The 21,904-nt window shown below is 34.3% G+C and overlaps 1 protein-coding gene and 1 pseudogene across 1 annotated transcript; both read left to right on the forward strand.

The window, feature by feature from the left end:
* Positions 1 to 1,690: 1,690 nt before the first annotated feature.
* Positions 1,691 to 18,016, forward strand: LOC132270250 (uncharacterized; annotated as a pseudogene).
* A 28-nt stretch (positions 18,017 to 18,044) lies between these two features.
* On the forward strand, positions 18,045 to 19,071 carry LOC132270251 (uncharacterized). The gene is made up of 4 exons (XM_059771439.1): positions 18,045 to 18,208; positions 18,310 to 18,358; positions 18,473 to 18,512; positions 18,899 to 19,071. The coding sequence occupies exons 1-4, from the start codon at positions 18,045 to 18,047 to the stop codon at positions 19,069 to 19,071; spliced, it is 426 nt and encodes a 141-aa protein (XP_059627422.1).
* The last annotated feature ends 2,833 nt before the right edge of the window (positions 19,072 to 21,904 follow it).

Here is a 21,904-nt window from a genome sequence, read left to right on the forward strand (position 1 = left end):
TTATCAAATCTGACTTCAATATCATTGGCCCGTGGTTGTGTGGAGGTTGGACTGAAATCAAATTCTACATTTATATGATGGGGGTTGCTTGATGTCAAAATTAAATAAATATATTATACATGTATAGACCCAGATTGTAATTTCGGATTGTTTATGTTGCAATTGCAAGTGGAGTGGTGATGGTGCTACGATGGGATTTTGGGCAGAGAATTTGGTGAGAAGAGAAAAAATTTTGGTTGGACTGTTAAGGGCATTTTGTACAATCAAAAGGCTGATGTTTCTGCCAAAACTCTGTATAATAATAGAGCTTACATGACTGGCCTCTGATAAATTTGGAGTGAGAGAGTGATTCGAGTAGAACCCAGTTGTGGGAATCAGAGCTCGTGGGTCGCCGAAAAGTCCTTTGGCATTGGGTGGTCCTTCACCGTTCGTCTTCAAGCTCGCGAACTGTCCAACAACTTTGTATATCAGATCCCAAGGTTCGATCGGAGCAGTGAAAGGCGTCATTAGCGGTGACGGGATCTGAGGAGGACTGTTTGGCTTCCGTTGCTAGAGACTGCGCTTCGACCGGACCAGTTTCCGGTTAGAGTCGATTGCGGCGAATCAGTGCAAACCCATGTTTTCTAAGTCAATACAGAGGCCAAATCAAAACTCATTTGGATGAAATTAACAGATACAAGCAAAAACAAAATAGATAGAATTCTTCATACCTTCGTGTTCTGGGTAGTTAAAATGGTCAATTCTCATGATGGGTAGTTTGGGAATAAAAAAATAATCTACAGTAAAATTTTATGTCCATGTCGCCATTCGAAAAAATTTCATTAATTTGAAAAATTAAAATTTGACTCTATTTATTTGTCTTTTGCCTCTAAAACACAAATTTTTTTTATTTTTTTATTTTTTTATTGCAATTATCTCCTCATTAATCTCCTTTGCCTTTGTCACGTCAATATTGGCCCACAAATGATCCACGTGTTCCATGTCATTGATGAATTGGCTCCCACTCAGCTGCCAATTTGTGATGTAATAAGTTATATAATATATATATAGATAGATAGATTTATATTAGGGAAAATGACATATAAATAGAGTCAAAGTTTCATATTTACTTAGAGACTGAGTCAAAGTTCCATATTTCTCTAAAATGGATTGCTGAGGTGGCACATGGTTTTTTACTGTTTAGAAATTGTGGTGCTTAAAATACCCTTCCGCGAAGGTACTACTTTTTCTTCGAAGGTACTACTTTTTTTAACTGAATGTACTACTTTTTGGCGTCCAGGTACCATGTTTTTTAAACACCCGCGAAGGTACTACTTTTTCTCCAAAGGTACTACTTTTTTGAACTGAAGGTACTACTTTTTTGATAGGGAAGGGCATTTTAGGCACCATAATTTTTTAAACAGTAAAAAACCATGTGCCACCTCAGCAATCCATTTTAGAGAAATATGGAACTTTGACACACAGTACAGTAGTACACACTACACAATTCTCTCTCTAAAAATCGGAGATACCACCCTTTCTCTCTCTAAATCGCCTATCCCCTCCTCACTCTTTCGATCATCAAAGACGAGTTAGGTCTGATCTCTTAAACCCCTAAGAAATTTTTGGAATGTTCTTTCTGTTTTTCATGTCCAGTGCTCGAGCTTCGAACAGTCAGGGACCGAGGTACGTGGCGACGTTGGCCACGTCGATGAAGCGCCAGAGTACACAGCCGATGAAGCGCCATCTTCCGTTCTCGTCAATGAAGCCACCAATCATTCCTCATGAGGCTTACCACCGCGTCTCCTCTGGCGATACTCGGAGAGTCGCTGCCGATCATGAGTTTGGGTAAACGCTTTCATCCGTTTAACCGAACTGAACCGTGTGCTCACGATTCAATTCGGTTCGGTTCTATTGGTCCTCAAATTCGGGTTGATTTCAATTATACTAGTACTATTTGTGGAACGGTTAGGACCGCTTTGGTGGAAGCCACCTTGCTCGGCTAACATAGCCATTATAAAGGAAGGGTCGAACATAAGTCCAATTCACTTTCTCACCTTAACTAAATAACCGCCAAAAATTATTTTAAAAGTCCTGTAGAGTAAAGAAAAGGCCGTACACATCATCATCATCATCTTTGAGAGAGAGCTTCGTTCCAATGGAGTTCCCCTGTAATCTTTGTACCAGGAGTTTACAATCCAAAAAGGGACTGCTCCTTCATCAAAGTGCTTTGCACAAAAAGTGTGTAATTTTCTGCCCTAGATGCCAAAGGAGATTCGAAACAACTCCAGAGCCGGAACAACACAAGCGTCAGATGCACACCACACGATAGAGAATTGCTTTCTCTTTCTTTCTTCTTCCCTCCCCTTCTTCTTAGGTTTTATTTCATTCTATTTGTACTGTAGTTGTAGTTGTATGTTCGTTCGCATTTCTTTTATCTTCGTTCTTGTTACTCCTCGTGACAAGAACAACGCCGTTAGTCTCTTCTGCTGAATTGATGATGATGAAGGGACGATTGAGGGCCTTTCAAGATCGCGAGCCTGCCAAACTCTTCGACTGGTCAACAATGTGTTAGTCTCTTTCTGATTCTTGTTTTATTCTTGTGTCTTGTTGGTTCTTCTCAATCCTTCTGCATTATTTGCTAATTCAAGAATATTGGCTTCGGTTCTCTGTTTCCTTATGCTATACGATGTTTTTTTACAGAGCTTCCTGGAATTGTTTATCATCAGTTATTGTGGACAGAATTGGTCGCAGGCTTTCCATGGAAATTAGTTTATGTGTTATGTTTATGTTTTTGTATACAGATTCCATGGTTCACAGTATTTAAATTTATATATATATATATATATATATATATATAGGATGTGACTTGTACTGGTAACTCATGAAAATGAGCAACCAAGTCTGCTGAGATTCTCCCTGTAGGAAATTTTGTGAGTACAAAAAAGAGTGTGTTGAGATTATTTCCTGCATTATTTGTTGGAATTTTTATAGTACAGAAAGGGACAATATCTTCATCTCTACTCAAAAAGGGGCTTTAGTGTAATTCTTTGATGGGAAACCATTCTTGATCCAAATTTCAGTTTCCTTGACAGTTTGAGTACTCTTTAGAGCGAAACCTGCCTAAGTGTGATACCCCCGAATTTCCGAATGCGGGTTGGCCAGGCCCACGCCCGAATACCCGAGGATATCAAAACAAATTGATAATAAACGAACACAGAGTACAAAAGAATAAAGAAGAATAAATAAAATGCTGACAAGAAACTAAAATGATAATCTACTAATAAACCTCATAATATATTTCTATTAATTAATAAACTCTTCTGATACAACTGATCCTCCAAAATACAACTCGGGAATCCATACTGTGTGGACCCCTAGAAAATCCAAACTAAACAAATGACAGTAATCTAAAACAGGAAACTGAATCATAAAGGAACTCCTATGTAGCATCGGAAGAATGAAGTAGATTGATCCCCGCTCAGCACGAACAACCTCTACTCGTGACGAACACCTGAAAAATAATGGTGGGTCAGGCCCACAAACAAGTTTTACTCTACTACAGTCCAAGCAGAGATCCGATACACGTATACATCCTAGTCAATCCAACAGTAACTAGTAGTCCGTATATATATATATACACACTAAAGGAACCTCACTAGACTATAGGGTTGTCTCAACCTGAATAGTAGGTAACATGCAAAACGCACATATAGTGGGCATGAGTACCTAGACCTACCAGGGTACACAACTACACTATATCTAGCTACACATCCCTGGCAATATACGCGCCCTAACCATCGATCCTGAGACTCAAGCTCATATCATGGCACCATACTTATATATATATAATCTAGTAACCATCCTATCCAGTATAAATTAATCCTCCATAAGTCATTCAACTTGTTCAGTTGACTTGACTTGAATATAAGTAGGACTTAACATTTTAGTTAATCCATTCCCTTATATAATAAATTAATCCTCCATAAGTCATTCAACTTATTCAGCTGACCTGACTTAAATATAAGTAGGACTTAACATTTTAGTTAATCCATTCCCTTATATAAAATAGGTAGGACTTAACTGATAAGTTATTCCATTCCTAGAATGCCACCGTCCCATACCGGTGCATTAAACCACACAATCCAACAATTGATGTAACAATTAAGGAAATACATCAAACATTCCATAAATAACTATGATAAATATGATATCAAGTTATCACATAATAGGAATGACTTATTATTTCTTTAAACTTCCTATATCATATGTCCTACACAAACTGAATCTTATACATAATGATATTTTATTATACCGTTAAATAATGATTCTCTATATCCAATTCATCCTGCACATTTAATCTCAATTGCTAAAATATTTTAAAAGATTAAATCCATTCATTTGTTTAAAATATTCAAATAGCAAGCATCATTATGATTGAGTATATTCAAATTTATGAAAACCCAAACCTAGTCCCTATTTAATGTTCAGGAACCCTAGGTATATTTCTATGTTCCATCATTCCACAGATATGAAAAATACATAATTTAAACATGTAAAAATTCACATAAGAAATCAAATCAAAATCATGCATTTTATCAATTCATAACACAAGAACAGATATAAACCAATTTCATAAAACCTATGTTCTAACCCAATTAAACATGCATAATTATTTAATTTTATGTGTTTAATAAATTCTGGAATTTCCTAGGCATGTACAGAAACACAAATCAAAGGGAAAGAGATAGAAGAAGAACTTGCCTTAAACTTTCGAATCGAAAGTTAAACTTCTCCTTCCTTGATCTTCTCTCTACAGGGTTTTCTCCTCATTCCTTCTTCTTTCTCCTTCTCTCTCTAACTCTTTCTCTATAGAATATATTACGTGATATATTTTCACTCATTTTTTAACCTATAGTTGTGTATTTATAGGCTAAATAATAACCCTATTCCTTTTCCCAATCCAAGTCAACTTAATAAAGAAAAATAAAAAATAAAAATATTAAAAAGGTAACTTAAAATATGTTACGTATATAATTTATGTATATCCTTATTAATTAAATAAAATATATACATTAGATTATTTATTAATACTAAAGTTACCATAATATTAAAAGGTAACTTAAAACATATTACATATATAATCTATCTATATCCTCATTAAATAAATAAAATATATACATCAGATTATTTATTTATACTAAAGTTACTATAATATTAAAAAGTAACTTAAAACATGTTACGTATATAATCTATCTGTATCCTTATTAAATAAATAAAATATATACATCAGATTATTTATTTATACTAAAGTTACCATAATATTAAAAAGGTAACTTAAAACATGTTACGTATAAAATATATGTATATCCTTATTATATAAATATATAAAATATATACATCAGATTATTTATTAATACTAAAGTTACTATAATATTAATAAATTACTTTCCTTTTTATATATATGTATATACATATATATCTATATATATACATATACAACTATCCATGGGTAATTATCCATACCCATCAAACCTCCTATTCAAGTAGTCCGTGGGACCCAATTAGTTAGTCCATTACCACTAATCATAACCATAAAATAAAATAAAATAAAATAAAACATTTAATCATTTAATTTATAATTAATTACAATTAATCAAATACATCATTTAAGTGCACAATCTAATTAAACAAATAATACAAATAACACCTAGACAAAATACAAATAACACATAGATAAGTAGCCAATTAACCAAGTAACACTTAATTCAATTAAACACATAAACAATTAGTCAAATAATCAATTAAACAATTAAAAAAATACAATAAAAATAAATAAATAAATACCGAGACTATCCTTTTAAAATTAGGGGTATTACATTCTTCTCCCCTAACAAAAGGAATTCCGTCCTCGGAATTCGCCCTTACTTCCTTTCATTATTCTTCCATTATGCTTGGAAACTGTGAGCAAAAAACATCATCATATTCCCAAATAGACGCAACCTCACTATAAGGGCTCCACTTAACTCTAATATACCCAGTGGTATACAGAGTTCCTATATTTTAAGAAACACAATAATCATACAATGTGTAGGTCGTATCAAATAACAACGTAATCCTCCTATGTCGACAAGGGAATGATCTACATACCTCCAAGTGCCATAGAATATACGCACAAACTCCTATGCACCCAGCGCTAATAATTTGGTAACGCTAATTCAGAGGTGACTGCCTCAATTGCGAAACACAATCGTGTAAAAGTCAATGTAATAAGTAAAATTGACATTTCTCCAAAAATCGTCTTTCTTCCTACATAGAAAACAGAACGAGCAAACTACTCCCTGATAGAAAAACTCTAGTATACGAGTTCAACTATTTACAACATCCTACTGTTGCTTCCCAACCGCGCGCAGTTCAATATAAAGGGAAGTATCTATTTCCGATATATTTTTTAAATGAAGTCGAGATCTGATTGTACAACCCTTACTTCCATTTCCAACCAACAAATGAGAGGTATGCATTGTGAAAAATACAAAACCTCCAAAGTTGTCACACTAACCTCCTTGTGCCAATAATATCATAGACAAAATTTCGACAAGTGAAGTAAACACTTCTAATAGTCCATGAAAATCTAGGATATACGCCTCAAACATATCTTTTATGGTCTAATTTAATCTCTCGATTAATTCCTCCGTCTATATATATGAAGTAGAGCTGCTGTTCTAAAATCTTCATAAAGCTCCTTCGAAATAGCACTTTGCATCCACTAATATGGACATCCACATGCTATAACACCACTATCACTGAACTATAAAACTACTATGAAGTTCTAAAATAAGCATCACTCAAATTTATGTCCTCAAGCAATCTTTCTCAATCCACCACTCGGATTCCATATGGAAAATTGAAATTCCAAATCAATGTCGATCATTCGCACCGACTATCACTCCTGTTTAGTTCAACTTCCATATTTGGTATAGGAAGTGGCTAAAGATTCCTATGATATCTAATAATCAACTTTCCACCTTTGTAGCAGGTTTTACACTTAGGGCAATTATAGACACGTCCCTATCCGTACCTGTTCACCAAAACCGATATTTGATGTCGTGATGTACCTTCTAACCGTCTGGGTGTACCAAAAAAAAATTATAAATTTCCATCTCAGTCGCTCGACCGTCATATCACTATTTATAGAAACTACTAACTCCTCCTCCAGTACCTTAAACTCCATCTGAGTAAGGTAACACCTTCTCGAGGGTTAGCTCCGATATTCAAAATTGACCTCCTGAACTACCTTGGTAATAACAAGTGTTATTATTCACACTTTGCATCCATCTAAGCCGTCTCGTGATCCGTTATATTCGTATGAACTGATATCTTACCAGCTCGATCAAAATAGACAAAATGAAACTGATTTAATTTTATCAGTCAACCAATATCCCATCTAGAATCCTGACCCTTGCATCAAATCAGCAATCCCTCAACTAAATCCGTGAAAATGCTCTGTCATTTCCACTTCAGTATAGAAAATAGCTCCAAAAATCCAGTGATCTCTGATGGTCCATCTCTACTATTTAATAAATATTAGACTTAGCGAAAAAACACTATATTCCTCTTCCTGCCTGTCCTCCAAACATCTGCTTCATACTGTGAAGCATCATATTTCTACTAAGGTGAATAAAGAACTAAGAGTTGTGAAACTCAATCCTTGCATCCTCCATCAAATTTGTCTACAGAAAGTACCATTAGTTCGGTACCACCAGCTTTCGTCTGTACCCATTGTTTAAATTGGAGCATCTTCAAAAGCAAATTATGTAACTAAATCTATCCACCACTGATCCGTGATAAACTTGCCGATATTAAAAATCAATCGGTAATTCAATTTATTAATAGTTAACTATGACTTTAACTCAACAAAAGTCAACAAACTACGACCTGTCCATACATACCATGCACCTCATCTTTATATAAGTATTTGGTCTCATCATCTTGTCTTTGACACACCTTGCTTTTTTTAAGACAAGTTAATGACAATCCGACTTCTTTATCTAACTTCAAAAGAATATGAAATCTTCCCATCCTCTACATAAGTCATCAATTTCCTTGCAACAGCTAATTGTTGCAAATTGTGACTAAAAAAATAATTCCATTTTATTTATGGAAATGAAGAGACTTAGTTTCCTCCTCCATGTGCAACATCGGCAAATTCCTCCCAATGACACACCCTCTTGAATAAATTCTTGATTAAGAATTTACTGATGAATATTTATTCAGTCTCCTATCCTCACTCGGTGTCATTCCAATAAGTACTTAATCCAGTACTAAATCCTCCTTCCGACTTGATAATAACTTCTAAAATTTTCAAGAAGATGTTCAGCAAATCCAGCACCTCTGATATATCATCATGGCGTTTTAGTGATCTTTATTTACCACTACCTCACGCATACCGAAACATTAACAATCACCAATATCATGGCGTTGTAATATGATACGAATCCACACCTAACATAAAGTATATCAAATTAATCGTTCTAGATTGTTTGACTCGTAGTGATGGTTTAATTATCCCATCCCAAAACACTCCATAATGACACATGTCCAGGTCCAATAGATTGGTTAGATTTATGTGTATCTACCAAATCCTATGACCGTATGTTCACAAATTTAGCGTAAATAGCGCTATGACTTCATGTTATTAAAACAATAATTAGTTGATCACACACTTATGTCCCCAACTAAACCACATACCAAATCCCGAGTAATTAACAAAAAAATAAAATAAAACACGTATGATAAACACAATAGAACAAAATATACTCCTACTTAGGACATCGTTCTTTCTAGAAAAGAAAGTCTCCTTTGAAATCAACCTTACTAGATTGTTTCAAAATTTCCTTTTATAGTTTCGTAAATAATCATTTAACCTCGAAACATATCTTTTAAAACATCGCTTAAAAGCACAAATGTTTTCCTAAGCAAATACCAAGGGCTTAACCCTCATCCTCCTTATATGCGGAATGTAAACTGTCTTACTTGACTTTATAAATCGAATTAGAATGTCACAACATAATACCAATGCCCTCTTGTATGTGATTTAAAAATTATGTATTTCATTCTGATAAGAACACATCCGATCTCCAAACTCCTGAACAATACTTCTTATATACCTCTTTTAGAGATGATAAGAAAGCTTAATTATTTGTAAATTGATCAATCCTAATTCTACTAATAACATTCGCTATACTATTAGTAATTCAGATCACCTCGTGCGATCATCCATCTTCAAGATTTAGTACCCTCTCTACTGAATGCACATAAATCTCCTCCATTAGGATCCTCTTCGGCTCCTACTCTTCGTTTGTCTCCTTTTTGAGATCAACTGAAGTCGTGTTGGTCCCGATATGCGGTGACCTATCACGTACACCTAAATCATTCCTTGGCTTATACTTTTAAAGTAACGCCAAACGAACCTAAACCGTCAATCCTTAACTCTGCTTTCGGGCAATGAAATCGATAACTTACTCCTTTACTTCTTTGGGTTTTTATTGCTTTCGCCTTGAACCCAATCCTCCTCCTAATGCCAACCATTCTGTAACTACAGAATCTAATTGACATCAGCTCCTCCTAACGAACCGTAAATAGAGTACAACGAATCCTAATATGAGCTCTAAGTTTTAAGAGACGCAACGCGGAAGTCACATAACGAAAGACACTCCTAAGGACACTTGAACCTGGAGTGCTCTGATACCAACTGTGATACCCCCGAATTTTCCGAATGCGGGTTGGCCAGGCCCACGCCCGAATACCCGAGGATATCAAAACAAATTGATAATAAACGAACACAGAGTACAAAAGAATAAAGAAGAATAAATAAAATGCTGACAAGAAACTAAAATGATAATCTACTAATAAACCTCATAATATATTTCCATTAATTAATAAACTCTTCTGATACAACTGATCCTCCAAAATACAACTCGGGAATCCATACTGTGTGGACCCCTAGAAAATCCAAACTAAACAAATGACAGTAATCTAAAACAGGAAACTGAATCATAAAGGAACTCCTATGTAGCATCGGAAGAATGAAGTAGATTGATCCCCGCTCAGCACGAACAACCTCTACTCGTGACGAACACCTGAAAAATAATGGTGGGTCAGGCCCACAAACAAGTTCTACTCTACTACAGTCCAAGCAGAGATCCGATACACGTATACATCCTAGTCAATCCAACAGTAACTAGTAGTCCGTATATATATATATACACACTAAAGGAACCTCACTAGACTATAGGGTTGTCTCAACCTGAATAGTAGGTAACATGCAAAACGCACATATAGTGGACATGAGTACCTAGACCTACCAGGGTACGCAACTACACTATATCTAGCTACACATCCCTGGCAATATACGCGCCCTAACCATCGATCCTGAGACTCAAGCTCATATCATGGCACCATACTTATATATATATAATCTAGTAACCATCCTATCCAGTATAAATTAATCCTCCATAAGTCATTCAACTTGTTCAGTTGACTTGACTTGAATATAAGTAGGACTTAACATTTTAGTTAATCCATTCCCTTATATAATAAATTAATCCTCCATAAGTCATTCAACTTATTCAGCTGACCTGATTTAAATATAAGTAGGACTTAACATTTTAGTTAATCCATTCCCTTATATAAAATAGGTAGGACTTAACTGATAAGTTATTCCATTCCTAGAATGCCACCGTCCCATACCGGTGCATTAAACCACACAATCCAACAATTGATGTAACAATTAAGGAAATACATCAAACATTCCATAAATAACTATGATAAATATGATATCAAGTTATCACATAATAGGAATGACTTATTATTTCTTTAAACTTCCTATATCATATGTCCTACACAAACTGAATCTTATACATAATGATATTTTATTATACCGTTAAATAATGATTCTCTATATCCAATTCATCCTGCACATTTAATCTCAATTGCTAAAATATTTTAAAAGATTAAATCCATTCGTTTGTTTAAAACATTCAAATAGCAAGCATCATTATGATTGAGTATATTCAAATTTATGAAAACCCAAACCTAGTCCCTATTTAATGTTCAGGAACCCTAGGTATATTTCTATGTTCCATCATTCCACAGATATGAAAAATACATAATTTAAACATGTAAAAATTCACATAAGAAATCAAATCAAAATCATGCATTTTATCAATTCATAACACAAGAACAGATATAAACCAATTTCATAAAACCTATGTTCTAACCCAATTAAACATGCATAATTATTTAATTTTATGTGTTTAATAAATTCTGGAATTTCCTAGGCATGTACAGAAACACAAATCATAGGGAAAGAGATAGAAGAAGAACTTGCCTTAAACTTTCGAATCGAAAGTTAAAGTTAAACTTCTCCTTCCTTGATCTTCTCTCTACAGGGTTTTCTCCTCATTCCTTCTTCTTTCTCCTTCTCTCTCTAACTCTTTCTCTATAGAATATATTACGTGATATATTTTCACTCATTTTTCAACCTATAGTTGTGTATTTATAGGCTAAATAATAACCCTATTCCTTTTCCCAATCCAAGTCAATTTAATAAAGAAAAATAAAAAATAAAAATATTAAAAAGGTAACTTAAAATATGTTACGTATATAATTTATGTATATCCTTATTAATTAAATAAAATATATACATTAGATTATTTATTAATACTAAAGTTACCATAATATTAAAAGGTAACTTAAAACATGTTACATATATAATCTATCTATATCCTCATTAAATAAATAAAATATATACATCAGATTATTTATTTATACTAAAGTTACTATAATATTAAAAAGTAACTTAAAACATGTTACGTATATAATCTATCTGTATCCTTATTAAATAAATAAAATATATACATCAGATTATTTATTTATACTAAAGTTACCATAATATTAAAAAGGTAACTTAAAACATGTTACGTATAAAATATATGTATATCCTTATTATATAAATATATAAAATATATACATCAGATTATTTATTAATACTAAAGTTACTATAATATTAATAAATTACTTTCCTTTTTATATATATGTATATACATATATATATATATATATATACATATACAACTATCCATGGGTAATTATCCATACCCATCAAACCTCCTATTCAAGTAGTCCGTGGGACCCAATTAGTTAGTCCATTACCACTAATCATAACCATAAAATAAAATAAAATAAAATAAAACATTTAATCATTTAATTTATAATTAATTACAATTAATCAAATACATCATTTAAGTGCACAATCTAATTAAACAAATAATACAAATAACACCTAGACAAAATACAAATAACACATAGATAAGTAGCCAATTAACCAAGTAACACTTAATTCAATTAAACACATAAACAATTAGTCAAATAATCAATTAAACAATTAAAAAAATACAATAAAAATAAATAAATAAATACCGAGACTATCCTTTTAAAATTAGGGGTATTACACTAAGTATCTTTTGTATATCACTTTTCAAATTGTTTGTTTGTCAAGGTTCTGCTCTAGAATTTCATGAAACCATGTTGTGTCAATTTTATTTTTTATTTTTATTTTATTCATGGTTCTATAGCAACTGAACAACCTCTGCATCATGATTTTGATTATATCCAGTTTCAAGGAGATTATCCTCTTCTAATATAAAAGCTCTCTCTTTCAGATTTATTCGTCCACATTATTAAATTAGTTTCAATCAAGCACCTCAGTGTCAGTATGTGACTATGTGTATATATATTATATATATATTCCTTCTGTAGATATATCCAACCTCTGTGAGGAGTCTGAGGTTTTGGAGTTGCGAATGCTGTTGGAAGAATTGGTTCTCATAATTTTATTGGGGGATGCCTCACAAATTGTCGAGGAATGTGCACAATTAATCCTCAAGGTTACAATGTTAAAAAATAATAGTAATATAAATAATGAAACCTCTCAAGGTTAGAAAATTAACTCACCACTCGAGAGGTTAGGCAAGACAGTTGACCTAAAAAAAATCCAAATAAGAATATATGATGTTGGTTTATATTGGTTTATGAGGGAAAATAAATAAATTTTAGTTAAATAGATCAATTGAATGTAGTTTAACCCTTTTAAAATTGCAATTATTAGTAGAATTTCTGAATTTTGTTGGACTTTATATGAGAGAGATTTTGTGTGATGCTGCAAATGTTGATTTGTCTCTGGTTATGAAAAGGTAAGATAGGGTTACCAAAAGCTATAGATTTATATAGTACATTTACCTTTATTGAATGTTAAGATAGTCTTCATGAAATTACTTATCACAAAAAAAACGATAGTCTTCATGAAGTTGCCATAGTTGTTGTTTAGTTGAAGCTTTCTAGTACTGGCACTTAGCATTGTCATTAGATATCTTCGGTCTTGATCAAGATAGAGTACGGAGGTTTTACTGTCAGTCTTGGTTTTTCTTTGTTGGGTTTTGTTCCCTCCTTGCCCTCGAAAATAATAAAAAAGAATGCTGTCCTTGCATCACAATATCGCTAAAAAAAAATGCATGGATCAGAACATGTTCAAAACATGTTTTTTTGGGAGTGGGAATTGGGAAAGGTGCAGCTATTGTATGCTGTTTGCGCAAATAAATTTGAGAAAATTCAGGTAGTTTGATATCCAATTAAATATTTTAATTCAGCTAAGTTTGCACAAAATAAAGCTTTATACTTTGAAATAGATTAAAAGTGGCTAAATTTTGTATGGATGGACTCCTTATCCAAAGTAGATTAAATTCATGATGTGGCATTTTCTTTTGAAAATTTCTTGCAGTCAGTATGCAACAGCAAAAGCAGAACACAGCGCACAACATACCAGTTATATGGAGGGGAAAGAAGTTTATTCTAGAGATGGATTCAGGTGCTACTCTCAAAAAGTTAGACCACGAACTGCAGAAACTGACTGATGTCAAAGTAGATACTATGCGGCCCATTGTACCACAATTTTCCAATAAAATTCCGAAATCGCTGTTGCCTTTCTCAGATGAGCACTCCACTCTAAGTTTGCGAGAAATATCCTTTCTCGAGGTACCATTCTTTACTATTAATCTATGGTCAATAAATATTGGTTTTACAACATGGAATTAATTCTTATAATTTGTGCTTGTATTTTGCCTTTATTTTGTGGTGTGTGTGGTTTTCTCAAGTACACTTGTCCTGACTTGAATCACATCAGCATATGAATACACCATCGATGCATGCCAAGGACAACTGATTGCTTTGCATTTTTCTTTTGTTCTTTTTTATTTTTTCCCCCCTGCTGTGTTTGTGGTTTTTTCAAGCACACTTGTCCTGGATGTCATCGCTTCCATTAGTATCATCATAGCGAGTAAGAAAGCCTGAATAATCAAGTCTATTAAATGAACTGTTTAGTAACAGTAAATGACTGAAATGACAATTTTTGTTGAGCACAATTTTTTATGGGGTTACAATTGTCAATGCTACAAGCCTACAACATATATATATATTGGTTAAACTAGGTCAGTCTTGAGCCCAATTTTTATTTGAGACAGATCCAGAGCATGCGTGCACATGCACACACATACAAAAGAAGGTAAAACACACATACAAAAGAAGGTAAAGAGTAGCTGCAAGCCTAGAATAAGTTTGCAATAAATTTTAGAAATAAAGTTCACTCTTCTTTCCACATCTCAGAAGAGCAACATTGTTGTTATTGTTTTATAACTTTGTAAACATGTTTGAAGATTTCTTATCGGTCTTGTATGGTCATCAATTATTGCATTCTCTATTTCAGGGGAAGTCTATTAGGATGATGGGAGTGCCTGAAATTGAGGTGGATGAATTCCTGCAAAATGCAAAGGCCAACCTGAGGATAGCAGGATTTGAGCAAGAGGAGAAGGGACTGAAGCAAAGAATGTTAGATAGACAACATACTTCTCTAAAACTTCCACAAGGACAATACATCTTTTGTGATTTTAGCACACTTCATATTCCAGGAGTAGAGGTATAGTCAGGGTTTGCTGCAATTCTTCTTTTTCTGGCTTTTACATACATGAATTTTCTAATTTACTTGTTTTATATTCAAGTTGTATAAGGAAACATGAAGAATCAATAACTATGGGTTTTAGGTAGATTTGGTGTTCTTGGGGGATTTTCTCTCTCCGTGTCCGCGCGCTTGTGGGCTGGTTTTTTTCAGTTAGGTGTGTGCTGCAGGGGTTTCCTTTAACTAAAATTCAACCCTTATTGTGAATTTTTTTGAAGAGGCCAGTGGCTACCACTTCACTTCGTACACCATTTTCCTAATTCCTATATAACTTGTTTGCATCTAAAAGCATGTTGCTTAGGGAGGAATAGTTGTGATTGTGGTGTGTGTATTTTGGGCTATCTCCCATCTGAGTGACTTCCTGTTCTGTGAGCTCAATCCCCAAGGAAAGCTTATTTTGTAAGATTTGAGACGTTGGTAAGTAGTTCAGAAATCATTTAAAAGGTCATTAGTTGAGTTGGTTGAACCAAGGTTGGATAAATTAATATCACCTTCTTCCTGAAATATTGGACCATTCCGAGGTGGGACGTCAATGGGGTTACAGATCTTTCCCTGTCTGATCTAGGGCCTAATATTTAAAGTGCTTTGAGAGGCAATTAGCATTATGAAAGAGGCATTAGCTTTGTAAACAGAAAGTGGCTCCTGTTAAGGGAATTCCTTTGTAGTATTCTGACTTCTATTATTCACCTTCTTCCTTTAAGTTGTTGGGATTTCAATGGCTTGAGAGGGTTTAGGTTGAATACATGTGGCATGTCTACTGATTGGAATTGATATATTGTTTGGTGAAATGGGTGTCATTTTTTGGATAAACAGGTTGTGTGTTTGGCATTTCGCTCTTCAGCAGTCACGTACCTGGATTTCTGGGTTAAATAGTGTTGTAGGGGAAGGAAAACAGACTCTTACCAAGAGCAGCACATATTTGTATAAGTGGTTCAAAGGCTTGAAAAGATTCAGAAATACTTCCTATTCGGGATAGGCTAGTGGATATCAAGCCTTCTGTAGCAGGCATATAGGATCTGAGATTGAATTGGTCTTCCATCGCAGAGGGGCGGGCTGGCATTTCAGGCTGCCTTATTTTCATCCAGGGCTTGGCTGCTACAAAACAAAATAGGGGGCTATAAAGTGGAACTAAAAATATATTTCGGTGATTTGGGATTCTGAACTCTGATCACTTACATGTTTTTCTGAGGTAGTGGGTTTTCAGATTGGGGAACTCCCTTTGTAAAGTAGTGCTAGTATCTCACTCAAACCCTAGTCTTCTTATAAAGAGCACCCCCTGGCCCTGGATTCCACCTAGAATACAAGGTTTTTGGCAACGAATCATAAAGAATTCAGATAACTTCCTGTTGGGAAGTTAAAAGTCTCAAAATCTCCCGTCTTTACGTTTGTCAAGTGCATGGTTATTGTGTGTGCTTGTTCCTTTGCTTTCTCTGTTCAAGTCTTGCATGCGTCCCATGTTCAATAAAGCTATTATGTCTTTGCTTTTACCTTTTTTTGGATAGGAATGAGGTAGTCTGTTTCTTGAACTGCTTACTGACCTAGTTGTTGCTGTCAGCAGTTGAATCCACCAGCCTCAGTCACTGAAACGAATGCATATTATGCTTGCTGCAGATCCAGGAATAATTTCTGTCATGAATAAGGTAGTATCAGGTGCCATTTCTTAGTTGCAACTGTACAATTTACATAATTTTTTTTGTCAGTTCTGATATGGTATGTTCTTTTGTATCTCTTAAAAGCATTGTTGGCGGGTGGGAATTATGATTGAGTTGGCCCCAGTGGGCTATGTTGGTGTGTGCCCCAAATATGTTCTTGATTTCAACTAGGTAAGGGTCAGCCTCAGCATGAGAGAGGTGAATTTATTATATACACTTTTCTCTTCCTTTTTTTTTTTTTTTTTTTGGTGGTTTCGATTCCTGATTGGTGTTCCAGAATCATGGAGAGGAGACATCTCTACATCTACAAACTGATGACCTCAAGGGTTTCAAGAAATATGAGAGCATCAAGAATACTCTTCTGCACGAACTTGTAAGTTGTAAGCTTTACTTTGTTATGAAATATGTCAAATCTCTTTCTCATGCCCATGTCTACATGTGTCGTAGCTTCATTTTTATGCACGGCAATATGGTGAATAATTAGCAATGACTATCAAATGCACTTATTTGGTTCTTATAATAAATTTAGGCTCACATGGTGTACTAGGAACCCGATGCAAACTTCTATGCTCTAGATAAACAGGTATGTATGGATGTGCCTCTCTCTCTCTCTCTGTCCACGTGAATCGACTAAATCACTAGGGCTTGGTTTTCTCTTAATTGAATCCCCTCCTTTATTTCTTGCAGCTTAACCAAGAAGCTGCTAGTTTAGATTGGACAAGAACAAGAAGCCACACCTTGAGCAGAGTCAGGAACTCAGAACGTTATGAAGAGGAGTTTTATGCTGATAGCAATAGCAATTCATCTCAAAAGCTTGGGGAGAACACATCAGTTGAGCTGGCTAATGCTCGTACATCTTCAGTGGCTGCTGCTTACTGCCATGTAGCAGATGCATCTACTAACATACATTCAGAAGGGGACCAAGATGATTCTGGGTTTGGTACTGATGAAGAACCTGATCATATGGAAGCTGTGGATAAAGAAAGAATGGATATTAAAAAGCAAAACAATGCTCAGTTGAAATGCATTGACGAGCCTGATCCTGTTGACTGCTACAAGAGTCAGAAAAAGTTGGAGCCCTACTTTGATGATACCGAGGGTGGTGAATCTATGGTTACTGAACCACATTTAGAATCCATGGAAAACAGGATCTCCTCGGAATCAGATCGTGATGCTGTTGAGATGGCACAGACTGTACCTCCTTTGACAGCCGAAAGAAAGTTGGCAATAAGTTAATAACTGAGTCATGTCAAGTACCTGATCCTGATGTTTCTCAGGCCAATGGAGTTTCATGGGCTGAGCCTGACCCTGATGATGATTTGGCACCTGGGCAGGGAATTTCTAGAATGCAGACTGATGAACTTGATCCTGATGATGAAGAATTACAGAGAATTCAAGACCCTGTTACTGTCTTTTGTAGTCGTCTGCAGAAGGCCATTAAGATGTTGCGATCTGAAGTTTATCCTTTGGAGGCTGGCACAGTCTTGCAATTTTTTTTAAAGATAATTTGGTAAACTTGTACAACTTGTATTACATATTCTTTGTGAAACTGTCCTAGTTGTTAACCCATTTTGTTGTTGACAAAAGTTGTAATTTATTTTCTCTATGCAGGAATGTCTTTGAAAGCCCAGATAAAACGAAATTCAAAAGACTCCGCACGGTACGGTATTTCCATGTCATCCATAATAACATATATTTTTTCCCCTTGATTTTTTGTTTTAAATATCACATTTTGCTCATCAATCTTCTTATGTTAATGGATTATGTACTGCAGGCTAATCCCATAATTCAAAGACATGCTGCAAATTATAAAGGTTTGCCTCTCTTCTCAATCTTAAAATTTTGAATTAATTGAATGCATGAATGTCCCAAAACTAAATGCGATTTCGTTGTTCTGTTTGACAATGTCAATTCAAATTGGAATTGTCAAGTCATCCATAATAGTTGTAGCCAAAACAAGAATTCATTTAATTGAACCATCTAGTTTCATTTGTTTAATGTGGGACATGTCTCGCTTCAAGATTTATCAACTAAAATTCTATTTCCATTACACTCGATTCGATTTTATCTTGAAAATGCCAATGCATCCTAGAAGGTCCATCCAAACCTTAAATCATGCTGGCCGATGTTTCAACTAAAAGTGTCTGTTCTTTAAATGCCATTTGAACAATGCTTGTTTTCTGATTTTTGTGATTTACAGCTGCCATGGAGATTCTTTCATTGATTGGTTTCCATGAAGATGTTGCGTTGGATGGAATTGGGAAGACGGAAACTTCTTTAGTGTTGAAGCGGAATGATCCAGGCTTCTCTTGGCTTGCCAAATCCTCCCTAGAGACTTGCATTGTATGTGGAGTAGCAGTTGCAGTACAATGAAGATTTATAACAGAAAAGTGTGGAGAATAACTGTGGTATACGTATAAATCTTGTATTCTGTTGTGTATAAATACATTTTAGAGTTCCAGAATTGTATTTTCAATGTTGTGACAGATTTTCAGGTAAATATTACATGGTGATAAAGGCTTGGGTTTTTTTTAAAAAAAGTTGGAATGCTTCTTATGGCATGTTTTATTGGTTGTGTGGTGGTTTTAAATTTTGATTAAGCAAAACTTGAACCATTATTCAATTTTCTATGTTGATTCTTTTCCTTTCTTTTTTTGGTTTAAAGTTGTTATGATTATTATTATTATTTGATTTGAGTTTAGGTTTATGAAATTTTACCATTATACTAAAGGATGGCAATGGGGCGGGGAACGCGTTCTTCAATCCCATTTAGAATAGTTACTCCCAAAACCGTTTATTAAATCATGTATTCTGTTATGTATAAATACATTTTAGAGTTACAGAATTGTATATTCAATGTTGTGACATTTTTTTTTTTTTTTTTAAAAAAAGTTGGAATGCTTCTTATGGCATGTTTTAATGGTTGTGTGGTGGTTTTAAAAAGTTCGTTCTCTTGCCGCTTCATTTCATGTGTTAGCAAACAATCAAGTACTTCCTTGTTACCAAAATAATGCTCAATCCCAGGAGATCAAACACCAAAAATAATGTTCAAGTGTTTCCAACCCTGGTTTTATGGAATATAATTCATGAGCAGACAGGGAAAAAAGACGAGTATTTCCTCGTTACCAAACGACAAAATAAAAAATAAAAAATGAATTCAATCTTGTCATATTTTATGACCATAAAGAGATTATGAGAACTTTACTTATAATTCTCACAAACATGATCTTACATGTTAATATAAGTGACAAATAGACAGGAGGAAAAAATAGGTTTGTGTTAATAGCACATAAAAATGAAAAATAAAAAAATCGGATTCAACTAAAAGACACTCGAGAAATTGAGTCTACAGTCAATTTCCTAACATAGTTGGCACAATCCAAATTGAGGGTGGCATATGCTTATGTGAAGGGTCAAGAGTGTAATGCGTCCCAAAGCTTCCATTCTCTACGTTGAAAATATCAATGTCACAATGCCTAGATGGGGGATGGAATTGTATGTCAATATAATCATCGCTATAGTATATGGAATTTGGCTGGCAGCCGGGCCATTTGGAAGCTGAAACACAAATTGAATGGTTATCTTCCAGAAATAGGGAGTCTCCACCCAAGCTCTTCAATTCAACCTGTTTAGGCCAACCCTCCTCAAGTTGCTCTAAGAGCAACTTGAAAACCTTAAACTTTGAAGTTGTATGTTGACAATCATTATCATCATCACATCCTATAAACCTTTGCACAAAAAGTAAATCCCCACTAGATGATTCGACAAGATAAGTCCGTTCAAATGCCACTTCATTCCGCGGTGCAATTACCTTCACTTGCGGAGCCTTACTCTCCCCAACCCTTTTGTTAAGATCAACCATTATGATTTGACTCCAATGATCAACCGCAAAAATCTGTCCTTTATAATATATAACATCATAAATGAGGATAAATCTCTCTTTATCTATGTAAGTCCAAGTTGTGTCTCCGGGTTGAAAGAATGCAAGTCTTGCATTATCACTATAGATGGCGCTAACAATATAGTCATTGGGAGACAAAGTAGGGTTGGTAGAAAATATAGCCTTCATAACAAAATACTCAACCTCATCTTCAATAGGAGTTGTGTCATAATAGCCGTCTTCGAGGTCGATCTCTATATGATCTTCAACCCGGTCGAATTCTGCACGGTCCATAATTGGAGGAAGTTGCATGTTATCGCCAGAGAACGGATTGATTAGGGTTAAGGCAAAAGATTCTTCAACAGTAAACAGCCAACCATATACCAGAAAGCCTCTTTTTGTAAGGTACTTTTAATTGAAAATCATATAGTTTATTGTGAGTGATTCAATATAGACTACGTCTTTCATTGCTATTATCTTCCATGGGGACCATCAAGAATGGAACTTGTCTGCAAGCCTTCCTTTCAAGGAATTGAACTTTGTTTTGCATTGCCACGGACCGCCATTGTTTACGGACCGCACCAAAGCGAAACCAAGTTGTCTAGAATCATATCCAACAAGTGCTTCGGAAGCCAGGACCAATCTGACTTTGATAATGAGCCTATATCCATTACCAATAGCACTGCAAACAATCGCAGTAACTTAGCTCATGTCTACCATAATCGATTAATTGGCAAAAATTCGAACAAACATTCAAGATTTTAAAATAAATTATTAAAAAAAAAACAAATAGTTTGAATTAGTTATAGGTGTGATCAATTTACATATAATGTGTAAAATATGTAGTTATCAATTTACATATAAAAAAAAGAAAAAGAAAAAAAGAGAGTTATATATGATACATGAATTTATTCAAGCATATGAATGTCAGCTAATATAATCACAACTACTCACCTGATTTCTGCAATAATCTTAAACTTCACAATTGGCGATGATAACCAACAGATCAACAATGAGTAAAGAGATAACGCTCTACTGACCTGTATATGTAGTGATAAATTCTTTTCCTATTCAGAAACCAATTTTAGAGGAAAATTCTTAGAATCCTAATCGAACAAGGATGAGTCCAGGGTTTTATTTCCTCGTCTCGTCACTCTCTAAAACGTACATATATATATATATACACACACGTGTGTGTATATATATATATATTATCGGTTAGCATGAAAAGTTGATATTTATATTAATAATAATAATAATAATAATAATAAATGATAAATTGGGGAAACTATCGAGTAAAACGTATCTTGAATTGAATTGAAAAAT

The sequence above is a fragment of the Cornus florida genome, unplaced genomic scaffold (assembly GCF_030987335.1).
Source record: "Cornus florida cultivar Cherokee Brave unplaced genomic scaffold, ASM3098733v1 CherokeeBrave_3.0.0_Hap2_Chr08, whole genome shotgun sequence".
Taxonomy (NCBI): domain Eukaryota; kingdom Viridiplantae; phylum Streptophyta; class Magnoliopsida; order Cornales; family Cornaceae; genus Cornus; species Cornus florida.

Bases quoted from the DNA above. Each gene is read 5' to 3' on its own strand.
- LOC132270251 (XM_059771439.1), top strand. From the start codon at position 18,045: ATGCAGACTGATGAACTTGATCCTGATGATGAAGAATTACAGAGAATT. The intron at 18,209-18,309 runs GTAAACTTGTAC...TTCTCTATGCAG, and splicing joins TTTTTTTTAAAGATAATTTG to GAATGTCTTTGAAAGCCCAG. The intron at 18,513-18,898 runs GTTTGCCTCTCT...TGTGATTTACAG, and splicing joins ACATGCTGCAAATTATAAAG to CTGCCATGGAGATTCTTTCA.